Here is a 22,989-nt window from a genome sequence, read left to right as displayed (position 1 = left end):
AAGCTAAAATTATCTAATTCAATTAATGTTGCAGATTGCGTTGTTCCTTAATCTACGAATTGGATCCAGCTTATTATTTTTTGCAGACTGTTAGAGCAATTTCATAAAAGTAAGCTTGAACTTTCGATTATGTCAAATAGAATTTCGGATATATATTTACTAATATGTAATTTGTATCTACAAAGCGAAAGTATGTTTTGAAATCCGAAATCTGTTTATCAATTTCACCCTGCGGATTGGAAGTTGATCTGTCAGCACTATCCTTATCTTCAGGGCAGATGTTTTCATTTTATTTGGCTTATAATTCCTTACTGAGTGTAGTACTTCATCTCGATGTACTCCGTCTTTGATATGTTTAAATCAAGTTCCCTGTCATTATAATTCGCTTCGGATAGTGAAGAAAGTGACCCAGAGGTTATTGAAAACGAAAACATTTCGATTGACAAATTAGTCGGTATTCTCAACACAGCAATTATAGGACTTGAACACTGGAACTTTGTAACTAAACAAGAAATTATGTCTGTTAAATAGAATTAAAGAGAAAGTATTATCACGTGAAATGAAGCAACTTACATTGAAAGAAATGTTTAATAAAGTAAACAAATAAATATTAAGCTTTTTCTTTTTGTAAATTTTGATACCATTTAGATCATAATTGTTCTTTATTTCATAAATTACGGTTTCATATTTTTAATTTTGTAATTTCTGCATGCCATCTCACCAGATTTAAACTGATGATCTATAATTCGGAAAAATCGATAATCCGGAATCGCCGAAGTCCCGACGAGTCCAGATTAACGACTTTTGACTGTACGTGGAAATGTTCATCCTTGGAAAGAGTATATACTTTTTCGCAAACAGGTAATTTCATATATGTGCTTTTTACCGAGTTTAAAGATTCACAGAATTTTTTTGCATTTTCGTGCAAATTTTTGTAATTTATGAGAAAATAGCAGTGTAGATGGATAAAGTTAAGAGTGTGTGCAATGCCACTTTTGTGCAACTCTGGGATGTTTTTTTTAAGTAAAAATAAGTCGACGTGTAAATGGTGTATGTGCTATTCTGAAAAACGCGCAAGGAGTTTGCGATTGTGCACTTTTCCCAATTTTGCAGTTAATATTTGTCATGATTAAGCAGTTTTGTTACATAAAATTTCTAGCATAAGTGTAATTCGGCTAGTAGATTGTTGGAAAAAGTGTTCAGTAAATAAAAAGAAAAGAAACATGTCTTTACTTCGTGAAGACAAAATGGCGGCGAAAAAAAATAGAGGGTTGCTGTAGCAGAGTTGGTCGCCAAATTTTCGCCCAAAAATCGCCAAGTTACCATAATCCAAAGATCAACCCCATATGCTTTTTCCTTATACTGAAATAACTTTCCTTTATAATGTTTCTTTTGAAAATGCTTCATTATGAGATACTTTGCATTAGAAAATTAATTGGTCTAGAAAATTTAAACACACAATGCATGAAAACTGATTTTTTATAAAGATAAAAAAAAACTGAATTTTGATTTTAAAACAAATATTACAGTAATATCCATAATCTTTAGTTTTTGAAATCTAAAACTACTTAATTTTAGTACAGGCACAAGTGCATTAAAAAGAAAGTAAAAACATAACAAAACTAAAATCATGTCTTTTACAAGGTTGTTCAATAAGTTCGCGGAGCACCATCTATTCTTCAATATTAGACCTAAAACTTCAACGCTATTTTCATATTTGTTCTTTCTTAGGAACATGTCAAAAGTTTCATTTTGATCTGTTAATTTATTCATTGTTTAACCGCCCTTTATATCTAACGTGTTGTGCCTTTTTTCAGGTATGGATAAAATTGAGCAAACATGCAGTTATCAAATTCTTTGTAAAGAAAGGTTTAAAGGCAATGGAAATTCATTCCGAAATGGTTGATGTGTTGGGTGAATCTGCTCCTTCAAAAACAATGGTTTGCAAGTGGGCTAGTTTATTCAAAAGTGGTCGTACCAGCCTCGAAGACGATCCGCGAGAGGGACGTTCCAAAAACTGCATCAACACCGGAAATCATTGGAAAAATACAAGATATGGTACTGGAAGACAGTCAATTGACTGAACAAGATTTAACAGAGGCTTTAGGCATTTCATTGGGCACAGTGAGCAATATTTTGAGTGTTAATTTCAGTTTCAAAAAACTCTGTGCAAAATGGGTGCCACATTCTCTAACGATGGAGCAAAAACACATTCGGATGCGACTTTGCCAGCAACATTTGGAGCGTTTTAAGAATAAAAGCGACATTACCCATCGATTTATCACAATGGATGAGACTTGGGTCTACCATCATGATCCTGAATTAAAACAGGAGGCTAAGGAGTGCTATGAACCCGGCTCTTCGGCGCCGAAATGAGTTTGTGTGCAAAAATCAGCCAAGAAGGTGTTAGCATCAGTTTTTTGGGATGTGAAAAGAATTTTGTTTATAGATTACCTTCAAACTGGCAAAACAATTAATTTGGATTATTATTGTAACCTTTCGAATCAATTAGACGAAAAAATTCGTGAAAGAAGACCCGGATTACAGAAGAAGAAAATAATTTTCCACCAAGGTAACACACCTACGCACACAGCTCAAAAAACCATTGCTAAAATAACTGAATTGAACTACGAATTGTTGCAACATCCGGCCTATTCGCCAGATTTAGCTCCCTCCGACTTCTGCCCTTCCCACACCTCAAACAATATCTCCGTAGAAAACGATTTTCTTCAAACGAAGAGGTAATAGCTGCAGTGGAGGGATATTTTGCAGAGCTGCCGAAAAACCACTACAGTCAAGGGATCCATAAATTACAAGACCGTTGGAATAAGTGTACTGAAGTTGAGGAAAACTACGTTGAAAAATAAAGTCATTTTTACAAATAAAAATTGGTTTCTTCATTTCCGTTCCGCAAACTTATTGAACAACCTGGTATGTTTGGGGGAAAGATAGCAGATGACAGAATCTGAAAAAAAAAAAATTATATAACATTTAAAAATAAATAAATGGTACTACTCTCACAAAAGAATAAAATAACTGATATTTTCTCGAGTAATTATCCATATTTTTTTAAATCTGGATTGAACATCAAATGAAAGTAGATTAAAATCAAATTAAGATAGAAAATTTACATTTGTCTATTAAGTTTCATTTATCAAATTTGGAGCAAACTATCTTTTTACCTTATAAACTTGTCCTTTATCATCAATAAATAGTTACTCAAAAGTCCCCAAACTTGTTCCTCCAACTAAAAACTAAACAATCCTATTTGAATAAAACAGTCATTCAAGCTGCTATCAAATATTTTTAGTCGGAGCCAAAATCTGAATGTCATGAATGAAAATTAAATGAATCTGAAGTCCTAAAATTTCCTACATAATACAGAAAAAATAAAATCAACACACAAAACAGTATTTTCAATCATGTTCATATAAATATTATAAACGATATAAAAGACCGTGATTTAATACTATGCGGTAATTTTTAAAAGTGGGTATTTGAATATTGGTAGAGCATACGCTGGGTTATCCACCTAAAAGAAAAGATGTGGCTGTGAAGGTCTTTTTTAGAAAAACTGACTGGTATTCATGTTACATATGAAGAAAACTATGGGGAAAGTGCAGAATCACCCACTGCTTGACGTGTTTTTAAGAATTGCACATACTCGGTATCCACGTACATATCGACCTTTTTCACTTAAAAAAAATTTCCAGAATTGCACAAAAATGGCATTGCGCATTCCCTTGATTTTATCCATGTACACATCAACCTATAAAGGTCAATGAAAATTGACAAAAATCCAATTCCTCTTACTCTTGTAAAAAGTGCCAAATGCCGAACAAATAAATGGGCGATTCTGGACTTTAACCAAAACTATTAAAAACAGTTATGCAGCCAGCTCGAAATACAAATATTCAGCAGTCTTTGCTGTTCAATCACTGGTGGGATAAATATACTGGTATAGTAGAAAGAACCAATACAGTCAATAAATGCATCTTATAATAAAAAAAAGATTTTTTTTTTTTTTTTTTTTTGACAAAACAGGAAGCTAATTCAAAGAAACTGTTCTTCAAATTTATCAAGTAAGATATGTGTTTTGTTATTCAGTAATTTCAGCTCACTAATTAACCCAGTGCATAGATCAGAGATTTGCCGTTCATTCTTACACAATCATTTTAAATCAAAACACATTTAAAGGTTTCTCAGAATTTTCAATGCAAGGAACTACGTATTTAAGAAACTTCAAAAAAGCGTACAGAATATTTCGTGATGTATTTCGGCATTCAAAACAGTAATAACAATAAATAAATTTCACTCATTGAACTCACTTATGTCCAGTGCCGATTATATACGTATTTGTACCTTGTAGAGTCATAGGACTTGGATTGCATCCCAAAACTCGTATAATTCGACTAGAAACTGAGCTAACTTTTGGTATAAAAGCAGACATTTTCAAAATCTGATTTACTTTCTGCCACAAAGTCTGAAAAGCATCCTACGTACTTCACGCATTAAATCACAACGTTTGTTTTGATGCCACCATGTAAGAAATTTATTGATGTCGGTCTTGTTGAAAAAAAAAAAGATGTGGCTCCAATTCAAGTATTTAAATATTGGAAGGGATAGTGGTTACGGACACTGACTGCCGTGCCGAAAGGCCCGGACTCGAATCCCGGAGAAGGCGTGGGTTTTGTAAATGTATAGTTTCAGTGCGGCATGGGAGCACTCTAAATATGCGGCGAACCCAACGACTTCATATAACAGGTAGACGACTCACCCACAGAGAATTCGTCTGCTAGGGTGTCTCCAACATATACCACGTGACTAATGCTCTTGGCGTTCTTGGGGAGTGATAGCTTAGGCTGTTCATCGCCAGTTTGGCCCGCTTTTGATATGGCAGATAGTACTTTTTATTTCCGTCTGCTAGCAGTCAGCAGACAACGGCCTCGAATTAGGTTGTTCGATTTTTACAATTATATTTAGATATAACTTAACCCCTTTTTTCCTGAATATTTTATCTATATTTTTAATAATTGCTTTAAATTATTTGCACCATTGTTTAAGATGTTTAGGTTAAATAATTTTAGGAAGAAAATCTAAAATAAATAATAAAAAATTGGGATGGAAACTTTAATTTTGAATAACGTTAAAAAATTAATTGCACTACTGTTATAATATTTGAGAAGGTAAAAAAAATCTCGTTTAATTTTAATGCATTGCATCCTAAAGAGAAAAAGAAAATCACATTGTATTATATGTATTTATGCCATTGATTGCCTTTCTTTTCTTGAGATTATATTACTGGAACAAAATAATGCACTCTCTTTTCTTGAGATTATATTACTGGAACAAAATAATGCAATCTTAATTACTGATTTCCACACTCATGTGTATGTCATGGGGGGATCAATACATCTTATTAACTATAAAAATTATTTTATATTGAATATGTATCAAACTGAACTCAGTATTTATTATTAGGATCAAAACGATATTACAGTTAAAAATTCTCTCACTCTCCTTTTTTTTTTTTTTTTTAAATACTATTTAAAATATGGTAAGTTTTTCACATCGCATTTTTTCAATTACAATAAATTTCTAACAGCATCGTAGATGAGACAGAATTAGATTCCAGATTATTTTTATTTTAATTGATTTTATAGAAAATAATGATAAAGCATTGAGCTTTATAAAAGTAATCTGATTTTTAAAATAATGCTGTTTAACTGTTTATGTTCAATGTTGCATGAATCAAGATCTTTAGCTTTTTTTTTTTAACAAAGTAAACATATCGCACAATGTTTTCTCAATAATTTAATGCTAATAATAGCGTTTTTCTTTTTTTATCGCAGGCAGTAATTGTTTATGAAATCAAAACGCGTACGACTTGGCGAAAAAAGGTTAACGCCAATTGGCGCAGCTTTCTATTTCAACGGAATACACGGAAAAAAACATATAAAATTCAATTACTTGTAAAGGGTGATTCCAGTAAATAGTGTCACAGTATTTAATACATTTTGATGCTAATAATACATTCTGAAAATGTCATATACGGCGTCAATTTTCTTATACAATATGGCTGAAACTTTCCAACCAATTCGACAGAGATAGTAAAATGACAAAAATACTGAAAATAAAATAATAAATCATGCAGTTTTAACCTATGAAAGATGATAGTTTTAACCTATGATATTACCTATGAAAGGTTACAAGTCCTCCTTTCACGAAACTTTCTTTACATCCGTAGGCGCTGCAGCGAATAACCATTTTTACTTAAATTTTATGTGACCAAGCAGAGCAGCAGTCTTTCGTCCCATAGAAAGCAATGTAAAGTATTTCCGCACTTTCGGAATTGGCGCAGCAGTCACGCGCAGCAGTCAACTAATATGTTGGAACCGGTTGAAGGTTGCAATACGCTCTCTACCAGTATATTATCTCGTTGGGCGAATCGAGTAGCCTCTCGAAAGGTTGTGGTAGGGAAAGAGACGTGGGAAAACCTTCGACCCGTCTACCCCGGGGTGCTCTATGTCAAAGTTGGGGACGGAACTGAGCAAAATCTTACTGTCACCTGTATGATGCTCAAGACTCTTGCCAACGACAAGTGCAATCTTGCATTCCTTATTCTACCATAAATTTTATGGGCTTGTTCTGATGATAATGTCAGACAAGTGAGATAAGTCACAACAACAAATATTTGAACTGGTATCAACTGCCATCAGTACTGCACGCGAATTACTCTCACGATTCTGTCGTAAGAAAGAGCAATTATTATTTCGTTCAACCCTTAAGCGGTTGTAACTTATGAATAAGCGTCTCTCTGTTCCCTGCTAAAAGGGTGTTGTGCTCAGATATTTTATTTAACCTTTAATTTATTACTATTATATCATAATACTTAAAGCTATTAATTTATTTATCTCATGTTTCTCCTCAGAGGTAGTTCTGGCCCTGTCTCTTTAAAGCTAACTCGCCTAATGAGTTGCCCGCTCCCTTCCCTTCCCAGACCCGAATCACTTGCGACGTGAATGACCTTCTGTGAGTGGTTCCTTTCTCGTGCTGTTAACACCACAAGAGGAATATTGAATCTTTTCAAAATGTATGATGTAACCCTTCCAAATTGATTCTGGTCCTTTATTCGATCTCAAAATTATTAAATCAAGTCCTTCAGCGTTTTTACCTTTTTCACTATGGAAAGCAGTTTTACCTTTCATTATGTTTGCAATTCAACACTAAGTTTGGATACCTCTTCGCCGAACCCTCTTACGATCTGTGTGTTTTTATGCTAATTATTTAATCTTTGATGATGTGGGGATAAAGGCATTAAGCCTATGAGCCTTGTAATTGAGGCCTTCATTGATCCTTGAATGCGAAATTTCTTATTCGTTTTGGGAGTTTATTTGATTATATTTTTAATTTTTTCACACAGATTTTGTTTAATACTAATATTGAAATGATTTTAATAGATTTAATAATCTTTTTTACAGTTGTCTGTTCGCGCTTTCGAAAATTTCTACAATACAGAATTTTTATTTCTGCTCCTGGTCCTGTTTCACTCTTGTTCCAGCCTGTTGTAAGCACTTCAGCAACACCTAAACTGTGCACTACATTCTTCATTGTTTCTCCTTCCCTATGATAAATTTGAAAGCTTTATTTTTTATGGCTGTGTAGTATATCGTGTGAACAAGAAGCATTCGGCTTTGGAATTCCAATGATCTGGCGAGAGACACGAAATCACAGCATTAGTATGACTTTTGTTCGACTGGTTTTAATGTGAAGAATAAAGAAAATCATCTATCCAAAAGTGCTAAGCGCTTTAAGCGCAGTTCCTCGTGGTACAGAAGTACTAGTGCTAATTTTACCAGAAAAATTTAAGTGGAATAGACGGTTCCGCAAGTGATTCAAATGAAAATACGAGTAACATCGAGGAGTGAGAACTTCTCGATACCTGTGAAAGTGTGAACCAGAGCTTTTTCACAAACTGAAAATCCAATTTCGAATTTACAGTAACAAAAGTGCTTTTAAATGCTGAGGAGTAGTCACTTAAATGGCGAAAATTCTAAGCATAAAAAATACCGCGGTCACACAGCGAACAAATCACATATACTAACGATAATTACCAAATGCATACAAAAACAACCAACTTCAGCACGCGTGAAGTAACCATATTAAGGGAGTTTTCTAAATCAAAATCATGTAAGAAGATCTACAAATGTATATTTTGCATTTAAAAATTCTTTCTCTTTTGTCTACATAATACCAATAGTAATCAAAGATATCCCTACAATGCAACTGATGGTTTTTGCAAATGAAGAAAACAAGCAATATAAAAATATAATTTTTAAATGTTAGAACTAAAACTTCTTTCAAAAATAAATGTAGAGATTTAATTTATACCTCTAAGTGACGTTTTGATGATTTTTGAAGTTTTAGCTTTGTATATCAAGACGGGCGGCATTTTTCTTTCGGGAGGGAGGCATTTTTCGTATGAATATATTATAATGATTAGTCATATGGATCTTTGGATCAGAAAGATTAATTGATATTTTTCTGATTATAACACTTATAATATAATATTATTAAATTGTAAAACTTAAGTTCATAATAATCAGCCTTGGATAAGAGCGGGATGTCTTCGTGGAGGACTGAATTCTCCGCGAAGAACTTAAAAATGGGAATTGGATAACATTCACATTACGAAAGCGGCACGTATTCACCTCATGCATACATGAATACAATGTTACGTACCCTACCTTATACATAAGGTAAGCCACATAAAACAGCCAGCCCGTTATTTGAAATTTCACCCCAGCTCCAAATACTCAATCAGTTATTTGGGGTGTGAAGAATTGCGAGATGCCGAATGTGACACAAAACTGAATTAAGTTTTTTACACTATAAAGTAATTTCTTCCTTCTTTCCGCATGTCTTCTTGTTGGAATTGGAAGCATACTCGACTAGTATTCGAGTCCCGGCGAGAACATTGCACACTTTTCACATCTTCAGCATCAAAAATCCTAATGACTCTTTAGTGGCGTCGAACTGAAAGGTGATGAGCGATAATTCATCATCACCAGAATTCGGTGATTAGGTTCCTTCCTCCCCAGTCGCCCTTTAAAAGTGGGAGTATAAGAAGGTATTTTCTCCATCCTACCCTGTGGAACGGTGCTTGCAACACCAGGGTGCCTGAGCCTAGGCTCTACCCCTTGTAGAATTAATTTGGTTGCTTCGAAAGTTGATGGAAATTAACTATTCAATTAAGCATTTAAATTATTAAAAATTATGATAATACTTTTTAAAATTATTTTTAAGATTCTAACTTGAATAAGTTATGCTAAATTAATAATAATCATTTTGGGTAATTAAGCTGGGGAAATGATAAGCTGTAACATGGATTTGGCGCAGAAGCAGTCGAGCTGCTGACGCTGTGATAAATACATGGTAAGTTTTATGGAAAGACTCAGTAACCTGAATCCTTGTAAATAATATGATACAAAATAATATAACATAAAGAATACATACAGTGAGAAAATATAAAATAATATACATACAAACAGAAGGTGCAGAATAAACTTAGAAGCATAAAAAATGATGGTACTTAAACAGCAGGTTTTATATTATGGTAATGTTTAACTGGGCCAAATGTATGTACATGTTATCCAAATTGTTGCAATCATATGTACAAATTTTTATGCTGGAATTATCAATTAGATTCTGTCGTACATGAAAATTTTTTGCAAGTTTGTAATAGTGAGATCTAAGTAATTATAAACCAAGTTCTCCATGAATTTTATTATTTCGAATGAACCAGTCTATATTGGTTATTTGTCTTAGTAGAATATTTTGGCAAGCTTTCATTTTCTTAAGCAGTTCTTAAGATTCTTCACGTTCAACTGTAAGTTAGCATTTACAAAATGAGGAACTCTACAACTGAACGTGAAGAATCTTAAGAACTGCTAAACGAATAATCGCTTAAGTTCGTGTGACAAGAAACAACAAGATGTAAGTGTAAATAACCCTTTATTATTGAAATAAGATTTAACAGAACTCCGTCTTGGAGGGTGCAATAAAAGCCGACACTTGGGCTTAAGAGGCTAAGAAATAAACTAAAACTAATCTCAACTAAAAAGAGATGTAGCCGAAGCTATCAAGATTCTAACCGAGTTGGCCCCCTAACGCTAATTGACTGCAAAGCTATCAAGGGCCTGAGTGCGGCAGAGCGTAATAACAGTTTTGCGGGAGAGTAGCCAAAAAGGCAGACGCGCGCAAATCAGAAATTCTGATTCTTTCTCACTCAGCAAACCTAAACCTAAACCTCTGTTTCACTGCTGGTGTCAATTATTATGAATTTTTACCAGTTCGATCGAAGTATACCGAGTAAGGCCATTCGCGTTAGTTAGATTAATTTAAGGTGTAAGAGCACCACGCCCGAAGGTGAAAAACGCAGTCCATAGATGTGCGATCTGTCCCTGGTAATCCTTCGATGGCAAAAGTAAAGTGAAGAGCTGGTCAATGACATGAGATCTAAATGACATGAGATCAAAATAGACTGGAAGTCCGCGATCTTGAAATTCATCAGTTGCAAGGGAACTTATCTCTTAGATTTCTTCTTCCGCTATCTTCATAATATACATTGCGGTCCTAAAACCAGCTGCAAGTTTTTCTGCGGTGGCTCCATATGCTCTATGATGGTGCTTAGGAACTCTTGGATTCTCTCGTCACGAAGCCAGCTTATGGCTTCCTCTGCTTTCTTCGGGATCCTGAAAGTTTCCTTTCTTGCTTTATCGCTGTACTGCAGTCGCACGTTCCTCGTGGGTTTCATCTCTTTCACTTTGGTGAGTTGTGGGAAGTCCTCGATTTTCCTTAAAAACTCTCTTTGATTTTGTGGGGCCTGCTTCTTTTCGAATCTCTTTTTATATTCCTCACATCCGCGGTAGCTGCAAACATGACTTTTCCCGCAAAAAAATGCAGGTGGGCTTCTCCTCTTTCTTCAAAGGGCAGACGTTGCTCCTGTGGTTTTCACCACACTTACAGCACCTCTCCTTATCTGTGCATAGGTGCTGGGAGTGACCCCACTCCTGGCACCTAAAACACTGCGTTGGACGCTTCCTTGGATTGTACTTTCCTGTGGTTACATTTAAGCTGAACATGTTATTCAGATTGTGAATTTGATGTCCACTACTGTTTCTTTTCAGTTCTAGCAGCCAGATCGGCAGTTTTTCATAATTCTCACTCACTTGCTCACTCAGCAAGTAGAACTTCGCAGTTAAATATCACTCTTCCTCATTATGTATTCAGAGTGATTCCAAAACTACGTTCTGGCCGGAAGTAGTAAGTTGAAGTTAAGAATCGACAGGAAAGGAAATTTAACTCAAAATTTAACTGTTAATAAAATTAACATAATTCTTACATCTGATTTGCGCGCGCCTGCCTTTTTGGCTACTCTCTCTCAAAGCTGTTATTACTCTCGGCATTACTCAGGCCCTTGATAGCTTTGAAGTCAATTAGCGTTAGGAGCCAACTCGGTTAGAATCTTGACAGCTTCGCCTATATCTCTTTAATTTAGAGTAGTTTTAGTTTATTTCTTAGCCTCTTAAGTTCAATCCCAAGTGTCGGCTTTTATTGTACTCACCAAGACGGAGTTCTGTTAAATCTTATTTGAATAATAAAGGGTTATTTACCCTTCCATCTTGTTTCTTGTCACACGAACTTACACAATTATTCGCTTAGCAGTTCTTAAATTTCTTCACGTTCAACTGTAAGTTAGCATTTACAAAGTGAGGTACTCTACAAGGTTCTTTGCGTCTCTCATTTTGTAAAATGTTTATATCTTACCCAAGTTTGATATAAACAGCGGCGAAATTTTAATGAATATGATAGAATTTTGTGCTTCAGTCAGTAAATTTTATTTACCGTCATAATGAGTTATTCTCGTTTATAAATCAAATGTCAGTTTCGATTTTGATATTTTTATCGTTTTCTGTTAAAAGTTTTCATAGCTTTATTACTTTAGAAGGACTGAATTGTGTTCCAAATAAATTTGACAAGATTTCAAAGTAGAATTCAGATATGAATGCAGTTAATATTTTCAATTCATTAATTCATTCATTCAATTTATTTTTTCATATTCAGTTAAGTATCTTGATTACTTGGTAACTCTGAACTTTCTTTATATTGTTCATAATTAAATATAAAGAGCGGAAGCAGTAAAAAATATATTCAAACTAATTCAATACATCTTTAATTTAGTCCAGCTTGAACTAAATTCGAATGAATAAATGTATTTTAGCTAAAAATTAATGTAGATCTTTTGAATTTTAAAAGCACGTTTTCAAACTCTTTTCCCGCAAGAGCAGGCATTGCAGACATTGAGCTGTTGGCCTTAATTAAGTTATATATAAGTTTCAGGCAGCATATTTCAACGAAAATATCCATTTTGACCTCTATCGAATGCAATTTAACGATGTTTTTGCGTGGCATCTGTACGTAAGGACCGAATAAAAGACTCTTTTCTTCCAAAAAAAAATTATAAAACTGCTTTAAAATGAATTCTGAAGAGAATTTTTCGTGGCGTCTGTACGTACGTACGTATGTATTTCGCATAACTCAAAATCAAGTAGTCTCAGAACGTTGAATTTTTATATATAGGACTGCTATAACATGTAGATGTGCACCTCGTATTTTAGTTGCAATCGGCCGCATCAAACGTATATAAATATAATTAAGACACAATAACACGCCGAATAAATACTAATTCAGAAGTCAAACAACAAAAATCAGCGTTAATTTGCAAAATTTTCACAGTGAAATTTTGCAAATTAACGCTGATTTTTGTTGTTTGACTTCTGAATTAGTATATAAATATATTTATATATATTATATCCACTCTGTTATCTGGCTCACTGATCTCAGTTTCTTTACTCTTATATGTTTGTAAATTGTGCCTTTTTTGCTTTAAAAATGATTGAATTATGTTGTTCTTATCTTCCGGTTAACGTTTTTATGCCTTTAGAAATCTGCAAGCAATATTTGTAGAATTATCAACAATTTAAAGGCTGTTTAAGTGCTTTAAATAACATGACGGTCATGTTTGTTTACATTTGAAACAGCAAAATAGTATATTTGTTGCCAATCTAGAGAGACTAAGCTTCCCAACAACAAAGATAACGCCTTCATTTATTATTGTGAATTAAATCGTGCTTAATCCTTTCTGGAATTTTTTCGAGGATATAAGTGTCTAAGATTTACTTCGCAATTTTTAATATAGATATTTTGAGTTTTTATGTATTTTTGCCTTGTCGCGAAGTGAGAACTAAATTAATTGAATGAGAAATACTGAATCGTCTGTGAAAAATTGCTTTTCTTTTGGTTTGTTTGCTTAATTTCTTTTATACATCGATCTAGAAATTTATTATACTATTTGAATAGAACATGTGGCAACGATTAAATAATTCTTCAAATGATATAAATATTGTGCATTCTGAGTTATAATATGAACGAAGTATAACGCTGTTAAGTGAACCTAGCGCCAGAGTGTCGCTATGGTAAACAAATACAGTGAATTCTAAAGAGTGCATCTATTCTATTGTGGTTTATACGCTATCGACGAAATAGATTTAATTCAATGCAATAATTTTAAATGAAATGCAGGAAAAAATGCGCATCATTTAATATTCAGTACAAGGAAGTCATGTGGTGTACACATCAGTTTTTTTAATTAAGTGTAGTCAGTAAGTTTTTCAAAGCAAATCATTCTATTCCAAACAATAACAGGCCCACCAGCGGCCGAGCGGTAAAGTCGCTGAACACTGGTAGTTCAGTCCGAATCCCTCAAACGGGCTGGCTGCATGGGTGTTTTCGTGGTTTTCTTGACAAATCCTTTTGACAAATCCCTATTTCAATTCAAATTAATTATTCTTACTAAATTAAGGCAGGTAAAAATCTTTAGTAAAACTGGTGGATGCAAAATAAATTAAGCATGAACAACATTGCATTTAAGAATAACGTTTTGCATAATTAAACACAGCTTCGTCACTCGATTAGAAAAGATTTTATTATTATCATTTTTTTTTCTTTGACAGAGCAGTTACAATATATTGGCAATTATTTGTACAGCTATAGTTTCGTGGTTTTACCCATGTGTAACGTGTATACGGGCCAGTTTCCCTTAGAAAGTCCTCCACGAAGGCATCCCTCCTATTAGGCAGATAGACCTCGAGGCTTTGCCGTAATTAAATAGTCTAACCTAACCTAACCAAACAATACCCTAAGATATATTTAGAAAAAAAATTATCATAGCTATAATGAGCTGATATGGCTGTTAAGTTTCAAATTGGTACACGCAGCTTCTTTGAAAAACATTGTTTTGCATGTGATATCTTTTACTGAAAAAAATACGATATATTTTATTTTCATTTGTTAAGCTGAGTGTTTACTTACAGAGTCTAATACATTTGCTACAAAATTACCAGTTTAATATCAGAATACCTAACGTATGCTTGCTGCTGTATTTAAAAAATACCATTACCTATGTAAAACTTAAGTCCATTTTCTCTTGCAGTAACTATTTACTTTTTTATTCTCAATTTAATATATCTTTTTCAACGATTGAAGACTCTCAGTGACATAAACAAGTTCAATTAAGTAACAAAAATTAAATAATCCTGAAACAATCTTAACAGTATTGTTTTATATTGTTACAGATAGGGGTGAGCTATAGCCGGCTAAAGTGACTCCTTTGTTAAATTTGTGTTCAATTTACAAGCCCCTTGTTCTTTCCATCAGTGGCCGAGCAAGGAAAAGTCGTCGAACTTTGGCAGCATGTGACATTCGAATAGTTCTACACATCCAAATTTAAAATCTTTGTGCATAATGCTTCTCCCTTTGCACTGCATCAAGATTTGAAACTTGATTTTTAATAGTGATTTATTTAAATGATCAGGTTGTAGAGACATTAGGTATTTTTTTAGAAGCAGAAGTGAAACATGAGCAACGCCTTCGGCGGAAATGGAACCACGGGCGTCTGAAATACGCGCCCAGCATGCAGACCACTAGAACACGAAGGCAAGCTAAGAAGGCGGGAGAAATACCTTATATACTCCCCGTTTTAAAGGGCCACTGGGATTTTAGGGGACTCAATCGCCAAATCCTGGGTGTGGAGAATCCCCAGCCCCCAGTCACTCCATGTCATTCAGTTTTTGGTGTTAATTGTCTTTGGATGTGAAAAAAAACCTTTACGACAGCATATTTATGGAGCTGGCTTTCGCCTGGATCATTATTTGAATTTTCACTAACTGCCGCCTGAAGATAAAATATAATAAGGTATTTTTTGTTGGAGTTGGAAGTATACTCGATGCGCATTCCCACTTCAAGGGTTCGAGTTCCAGCGAGGGCTTTGGACATTTTTCACATCTCCTGCTTGAAAAGAACCTAATGACTCTAAAGTGATGCCAGAACTAAAGAAAGTGGTGGCAATGGTCCATCACCACCGGGATTTGGCGATTTGCACTCCTCCTCCCAGTCATCCTTTAAAAGGATACTCCCTCTTTTATAAGACATTTTATAAAGTATTTCCGCGTGCGTTCATGATATAACTGGAAAAACACTCGACGCGTATTTGGGAGGTCTGGAGTTCAAGTCCCGGCAAAGGCAGTGCCTATTTTTCACATTCTAGGATCGATATAACCTAATGACTCTACGAGCATTCCAACAAATCTTGCTAAAACTTCTTCTCAGCCACCTTACTTTTGTATGGTAAATTGTATCACCATACTCGCTGTTAGCCCTTCTAGAAAAGCTCCAAAAAGTCCACGATTTAAAGACCTTCCTCAGATAAAATTTACAATGCGCATAATAAGATTTATAATGTGATTGAGGTTGATTGAGATTTTTAGTGGCAAGATTTTCTTGGCGAAGAACGCAGTGGCACGAGTTAAATTTGGGAAATGTGACATCCTGTCTACAGAGCCCATAAACCCACCATTATTCTCGATCATAGCCGACGCACTGTCGGCTGTGACTGCGATGAGTTTTCTTGGTTGTACGTTCTCTTCAGTAATTCAGTTTTTAATTGCGTCATATATGTTTTGTCTTCAAGTGCGTTTTGCCAAATTCAACATGGTCAGCAATTCTTTCTAAGAGAAGTCAGGGAACACTATTCTCGTGAACATGAGAAATAGCGGTCAGTCAGTAATATCAATGGATTCATCAAACCTGCAGGGAAAATTGCGCTTGTTTTTCCACATCAGATCTCAATTTGTATGTAGATGGCGTTCGCCATGTCGTCCACTCATCGTGCCACCATGTTTTGCGCCAGAGTAACATATTTTATAGTTGAAATTATTTCACTTTTATTTTTAAATTGGTCAGATAAAGATTCTGACATTGTCGGCATAGCTTCTTTCACAATGGCCCCGTCTAAAAATACCTTTTCATGTGATGCAAGAATGCTTTTGTGTGATTATTTACTCCATTTTTGCAGGTAAAAAGTTGTTGAGCTTTTAAAAAGATTTTAATGACTGAACCTTATGTTTACGTAAAGCAGACCTGAGTTAACATTTATCATTGAAATCCTTATGAAGAGTTTTATGATGACGTTCAACATTCGATTTCTTTAGCACCGCTACTGAACATCGATGGCATGGCCAGATGGATAAGTCATCCTTTATGCAGACGTGCAATGATGCCAGCAGCGAACAGGGTTTGTTTTAAAGTAGATACTCTCTAATCCTAATCCACCGACGGCCCACCAGCGGCCGAGCGGTAAAGTCTCTGAACACTGGTGGTTCGGTCCGAGGTTCGAATCCCGCGAACGGGCTGGCTGCATGGGTGTTTTCGTGGTTTTCCCCATGTGTAACGTGTATACGAGCCATTTTCCCTTAGAAAGTCTTCCACGAAGGCATCCCTCCCCTTAGGCAGATAGCCCTAGTGTGCTTTGCCATAATTAAATACACCACCACCACCTAATCCGCCGCTTAGATAAGACAGCGGAAACGGGAAAGAGTGAAGGTGATAGATAACACTCGGTGATAGATAACAGAGCACAAATGTAACGTTCCCAATTTTAGTGTATATATTGCCGAAGGAAGTACAGTAATTATACCTTTCTTATGGTTGTTTTTTGCATTATAATAAAGTCTTTGTCTTATGGCGATATTGTGATTGTGGTTGGCGGGCACTTAAAAATAGGATTACCGGGCTACCAGGCACCCGCGAGACACCTGTTGGACACCGCTGATTTAAAAATTTGAACTTTTTTCACTAGTGTGTTGGAAAAAGAACAGTCTTTTTTCTACCATTTTTGACGTAGTATATTATACTCTGTATTCAATGCTTAAATTCAGTCGAAGCTGGGTTAAGTTACTTCTTAAATTTTGAAAAAAATTGCAATTCTAGCCGCAGCCTCAAATAAGACGAAGTGCGATATTTTATTTTATTATTTAACTATTTGTCTTTAATAATTTATTACATTTTTATTTATCTCTTTATATTTTATTGAATTAAAATTTTAATTAATTATCTTTTTAATTATTAATTATGTACTATTTGGTTGTTTTATTTATTTATTTTTGTTCCTCTTTCCTGACGATTCTTCCCACTGCTCCAGCATTTCTGATTTTATAAATTAAACCGTGCTTGAAAATCGTTGCGACAGTGATACGGAAGAAATTGACTACTAATCTCAATAGAATTTAGAAAAGAACTGCGAATTCTAAGGAAAATCTCTTGAACTGATAAATAAGACAATAAAAATAAGTTAATAACTAACCTGATAATTTCTTCAATAAGCAGGCAGTTGTGAACATTTGAGAAATATATCTTTAAGCATAAATATTGTAATTTCTATGAGCACAGTTGTGAACATTTTTCAGTACTTTTTTAAAAGATTCAGTTTTGCTTCTGCCATTACGTTTCAATGTGCGTTACTCGCATTATATAAGAATTATATGACAAGCATAAATTTTCGAATAACTTAATTTAGGAAGAATTGTTATAAGAACACTACCGTTTTTAGGAGAGAAAGGGAAAGTAACTAAATTAAAAAAGGAGATTTAAGCGTTATTGCAAATTATAATTTATCCCCTTACGTATGTATATATGTGCATGTAATTTTTTTTTTTAATTCTTTTCAAGCAACAATGTACTTTTTTAATATTTTGGTAGTTTCTTTTTATGATTTTTGTTTTTCACAAGGATATGTAAAAATAAACTCAGGAAGTTTAAAATTGAACTTCTGTTTGAAATTTATTTTTATTGTTTAAAAGCAAAAAACAAGTTTTACGAGTTTACAACAGCCCAATATTATTTAAGTAAAATAAAAATCTGATGTGTACACCACGTGACTTCCTTGTACGGAATATTAAATTATAAGCATTTTTTCTTGCATTTCATTTAAACTTATTGGATTCAATTAAATCTACTTCGCCGACAGCGCATAAACCACAATAGAATAAATGTATTCTTTAAAATTCACTCTAGTATTTGTTTACCATAGCGACACTCTGGCGCTAGATTCACAGTATTATATTTCGTTCATATTATAACTCATAATGCACAAAATTTATATCATTTAAAGAATAGAATTATCTAATCGTTGCCACATGTTCTATTCGAATACTATAATAAAGCTAAAATGATGTATAAAAGAAATTAAGAAAACAAAGCAAAAAAGAAGCAGTTTTTCACAGACGATTGAGTATTTCTCGTTCAATTAATTCAGTTCTCACTTCGCAAGAAGGCGAAAATACATAAAAACTCAAAATAGCTATATTAAAAATTACGAAGTAAATCTTAAACACTTATTTCCTCGAAAAAATTCCAGAAAGAATTAAGCATGATTTAATTGGCAATAATAAATGAATGCGTTATCTTTGTTGTTGCGAAGCTAAGTTTCTCTAGATTGGCAACAAATCCACTAGTCTCCTGTTTCAAATGTAAACATCAATGGCCGCCATTAAAAACAGGCTCAGCGGCAATTAAACAACTTTAAAATTGCTGATAATTCTAAAAATATTGCTTGCAGATTTACTAAAGGCATAAAATCCTTAACCAGAAGATAAAAACAACATAATTCAATCATTTTTAAAGCAAAAAATGTACAATTTACAAACATATAAGAGTAAAGAAACTGAGACCACTGAGCGGATAACAGAGTGGATATATATATATATAAATATATTTATATACGTTTGGTGCGGCCGATAACAACCAAAATACGAGGTGCACATCTACATGTTATAGCAGTCCTGTATACAAAATTTCAACGTTCTGAGGCTACTCGTTTTTGCGAGATACGTACGTACGTACATACGTTCGTACAGACGCCACGAAAAATTCTCTTCAGAATTAATTTTAAAGCAGTTTTATAATTTTTTTGAAGGAAAAGAGTCTTTTATTCTGTCCTTACGTACAGATATCACGCAAAAACATCGCTAAATTGCATTCGATAGCGGTCAAAATGGATATTTTCGTTGAAATATGCTGCCTGAAACTTTCGCGATTACAATACTTCCTTTTTACTTCGTACAAGGAAGTAAAACGTGAAATATTTATACACCTTTTATTTTTGAATATTTTATTTGTATTAATTTTTTAAATAATTGAATGGCAAGCTTTTCTTCGACTATAATCTGAAATTTTCACACAGCACACTTCGTTTTAATATTTTATTTTATTGCTTTTTAAATAAATAGTTGGCTAATTACAGAGTCATAAAACAGGTGCAAATAATCGCTATCTATCTGACCTTAAAACAAAAAACTATATATCCCCCTTCCTCGCTTTCATTTTCTTTCACTCGTACTGAACGACAGCGGTAATATCACCTTCCGCCCTTTCTTTCAGAAAGCTACCTTGTCAATGACAGTTAAATAAGGCATCACTCACTGCGACCTCAGGAGCGACATTTCTTCTTGATACGAGGCTCCGTTAAGAAATGGAAACAAATTATTATGAAAAGCATGACATGGTCGGTTCAGAATTCTGTTTACACATTCGGTCATAAATGGCGGTAGGGTATTGCGTCGTTTATGTGTTTGGAAAAGGGAGCAGTGTTTGGCATTTGTTACCGTTTCCTTTAAACCTGAATATCATAAAATATTTTAATTTACCTGCCAATACCCCCATTTGTGAAATTTCACCTAAATGTAATTGTACGAAGGAAAATATTTTAACTATTTTTATTATATTAAATGCAGTTAATAACTAAAATTAATTTAAATTAATTTATTTTATTCAGAAATATTTTCTAGTGAAAAAAATATCATACATTAAAAAAAAATTTTTTTTTTAGTGTTTATCTATTTATTTTTATTTATTTTATTTTCAAGAGGATATTTTTGATTTCTCTGAATAAAGTTCGTTCCATTTTCCACACTAAAGATTAGTTTCGTGAAGTTGCAATATAAATAAACTAACGCTTCAAAGAATATATTTGGACTAGATTAGTGGATGTTTCTAAATGATAATAAAAAAGAGCTACAAAAAATATCTTTTATTTTTATAAAGTCATATTTTTCCTTTAACTAAATGGAAATACAATTTATTAAAATTTGAACGACAGCAGGGATTTTTTTTTTTTTTTAATTTTTATTTCTGTGGCGGGCTTTAGCTGTTCATAAGCACTGGCCACTTCTACGCCTGGATGTAGCTGTCACTTTATTATACAGACATCTAATCGGCAGTACCCCGTTTCCTCTTATGAAAGGACGGAAAAATTATATCCAGGCCTTCTCCAGAATTCTTTCTGTATGGCAGATCAAAGTCACTAACCCCTTTTCCCTCTGGGCGGCCCACTAAATAGGTGGTAAATGGTTCCATTTTATTCTTATTAAAACAAAAAGAAATTTAAAATGTGCTAGATAAACTAGATAAAGTAACTGATACACTTAAAATTTAAACTTTCAACCAAAACATGTGTATATCCTACTAAAACACCACCTCCACTTTTATCCTACTATACTAAGTGTTCAGAACGTAGTAAACTGGTAAGAACTGGTAAGCGAATAATCGCTTAAATCCTAGAACAGAAACGTAAACTTACGAAGAGTTGATTACCATTTATATCTCAAAATAATGATTCACAGATGGTCCCTTTCTCAGGGCGTACGACAAAGCCTCCACTTGGGCACATTATACCGCCGAGCGTATTAACAGTTAGAGAGACGTAGCCAAAAGGCAAAAGCGAGCTGTTCAAGAATCCTAATTCTTTCTCCTGAAAAAAGTCAGCGGAAATTTGAGTTAAATTCTTTCTACTACTCATTTGCATTTAACGCGATTCTAAAAACTCATTCTGTTAAGGAATTGTAAGCTGAAGACAGAAGAGATAGGAAAGCGTGATAAACTTAAAATAACTGTTATAAAATTACGACATACCTTACACCTGTATACCTTCTTCAGGAGACAAAATGAATAAATAAAAGTTTGTCTATGGCATCCACTCAGAATTTTGCAATCGAGTTTAAAAAGCCAATAGAAATACATCTCCTATGCGCTAATTTTAAAGCAAGTAACATCCTTCATTCATTTTTGATTTATATGTCATTTACATTTACGCGGTTTTCATCTCTGGCACCAGCTTATGTTAATAACAAAATACTTCATATATACGACCTGTAACTTTGGTTATATATCTTTTTTCCTCTGACGTATTCAATAGTATTTCTTTTGGTAGCTCAATTAGTTTCTCCCAATGTAATTTCTTTCTTTTGACAAGATTTGAAATCGAGGGGGGGGGATGGAACGGGAGATAGCTCCATTGGATAGAAAAAAACAATCGTTTCAGTTTGAGAGATAAGTGTGCTACTGGAAGATGCTTTATTCCTGTATTATTTTATTCATGCACGATTTATCTATCATGTTTTGATTTATTATCTGTCTTCTGGGTGGATGGAAGGGGAAATAGCTTGATAGGATAGAATAAACAATATTTCTGTTGAGGAGATGAGGATGCTAATGAAAGATGCTTTATTTCTGTATCATTTTATTCATGTATGATTCCTCTATCATGTTTTGATTTGATTATCTGTCCTCTGGGTGGATGGAAGGGGAAATAGCTTGATAGGATAGAATAAACAATGTTGAGGAGATAAGGGGTTTACTGGAAGATGCTTTATTCCTGTATGATTCCTCTATTATGTTTTGATTTGATTATCTGTTCTCTGGGTAGATGGAAGGGGAAATAGCTTGATAGGATAGAATAAACAATATTTCTGTTGAGAAGCTAAGGGTGCTAATGAAAGATGCTTTATTCCTCTATCATTTTATTCATGTATGATTCCTCTATCATGTTTTGATTTGATTATCTGTCCTCTGGGTGGATGGAAGGGGAAATAGCTTGATAGGATAAAATAAACAATATTGAGGAGATAAGGGTTCTACTGGAAGATGCTTTATTCCTGTATCATTTTATTCATGTATGATTCCTCTGTTATGTTTTGATTTGATTATCTGTTCTCTGGGTAGATGGAAGGGGAAATAGCTTGATAGGATAGAATAAACAATATTTCTGTTGAGAAGCTAAGGGTGCTAATGAAAGATGCTTTATTCCTCTATCATTTTATTCATGTATGATTCCTCTATCATGTTTTGATTTGATTATCTGTCCTCTGGGTGGATGGAAGGGGAAATAGCTTGATAGGATAAAATAAACAATATTGAGGAGATAAGGGTTCTACTGGAAGATGCTTTATTCCTGTATCATTTTATTCATGTATGATTCCTCTGTTATGTTTTGATTTGATTATCTGTCCTCTGGCTGGATGGAAGGGAAGATAGTTTGTTAGGATAGAATAAACAGTATTTCTGTTGAGGAGATGAGGGTGTTACCGTATGATGTTTTATTCCTTTAACATTTTATTCATGTTTGATTCCTCTACCATGTTTTGATTTGATTATCTGTCCTCTGGCTGGATGGAAGGTAAGATAGCTTGATAGGATAGAATAAACAGTGTTTCTATTGAGGAGATGAGGGTGTTACTGGATGATGTTTTATTCCTG

General features: G+C 33.9%; 1 protein-coding gene across 2 annotated transcripts in view; it reads right to left on the bottom strand.

Annotated features, from left to right (window-relative positions):
* Window positions 1-6,452, bottom strand: part of LOC118202470 (endoribonuclease LACTB2) — a 58,434-nt gene extending 51,982 nt beyond the window's left edge. Inside the window, exon 1 of one of the 2 annotated variants that reach the window (XM_085824459.1) lies at window positions 6,197-6,452. In XM_085824459.1, the coding sequence (XP_085680585.1) occupies window positions 6,197-6,267 (71 nt within the window). In that variant the 5' untranslated portion in view covers window positions 6,268-6,452. Of the gene's footprint in view, window positions 1-4,328; window positions 4,671-6,196 lie in introns of those variants that run through there. The other variant, XM_035374655.2, reaches the window with a different exon arrangement.
* Window positions 6,453-22,989: the final 16,537 nt, after the last annotated feature.

This window comes from Stegodyphus dumicola, chromosome 9 (assembly GCF_044657685.1).
Source record: "Stegodyphus dumicola isolate Sdum_Otavi_A_Nest chromosome 9, ASM4465768v1".
Lineage (NCBI taxonomy): Eukaryota > Metazoa > Arthropoda > Arachnida > Araneae > Eresidae > Stegodyphus > Stegodyphus dumicola.
This window is presented reverse-complemented; position numbering and strand designations above follow the sequence as displayed.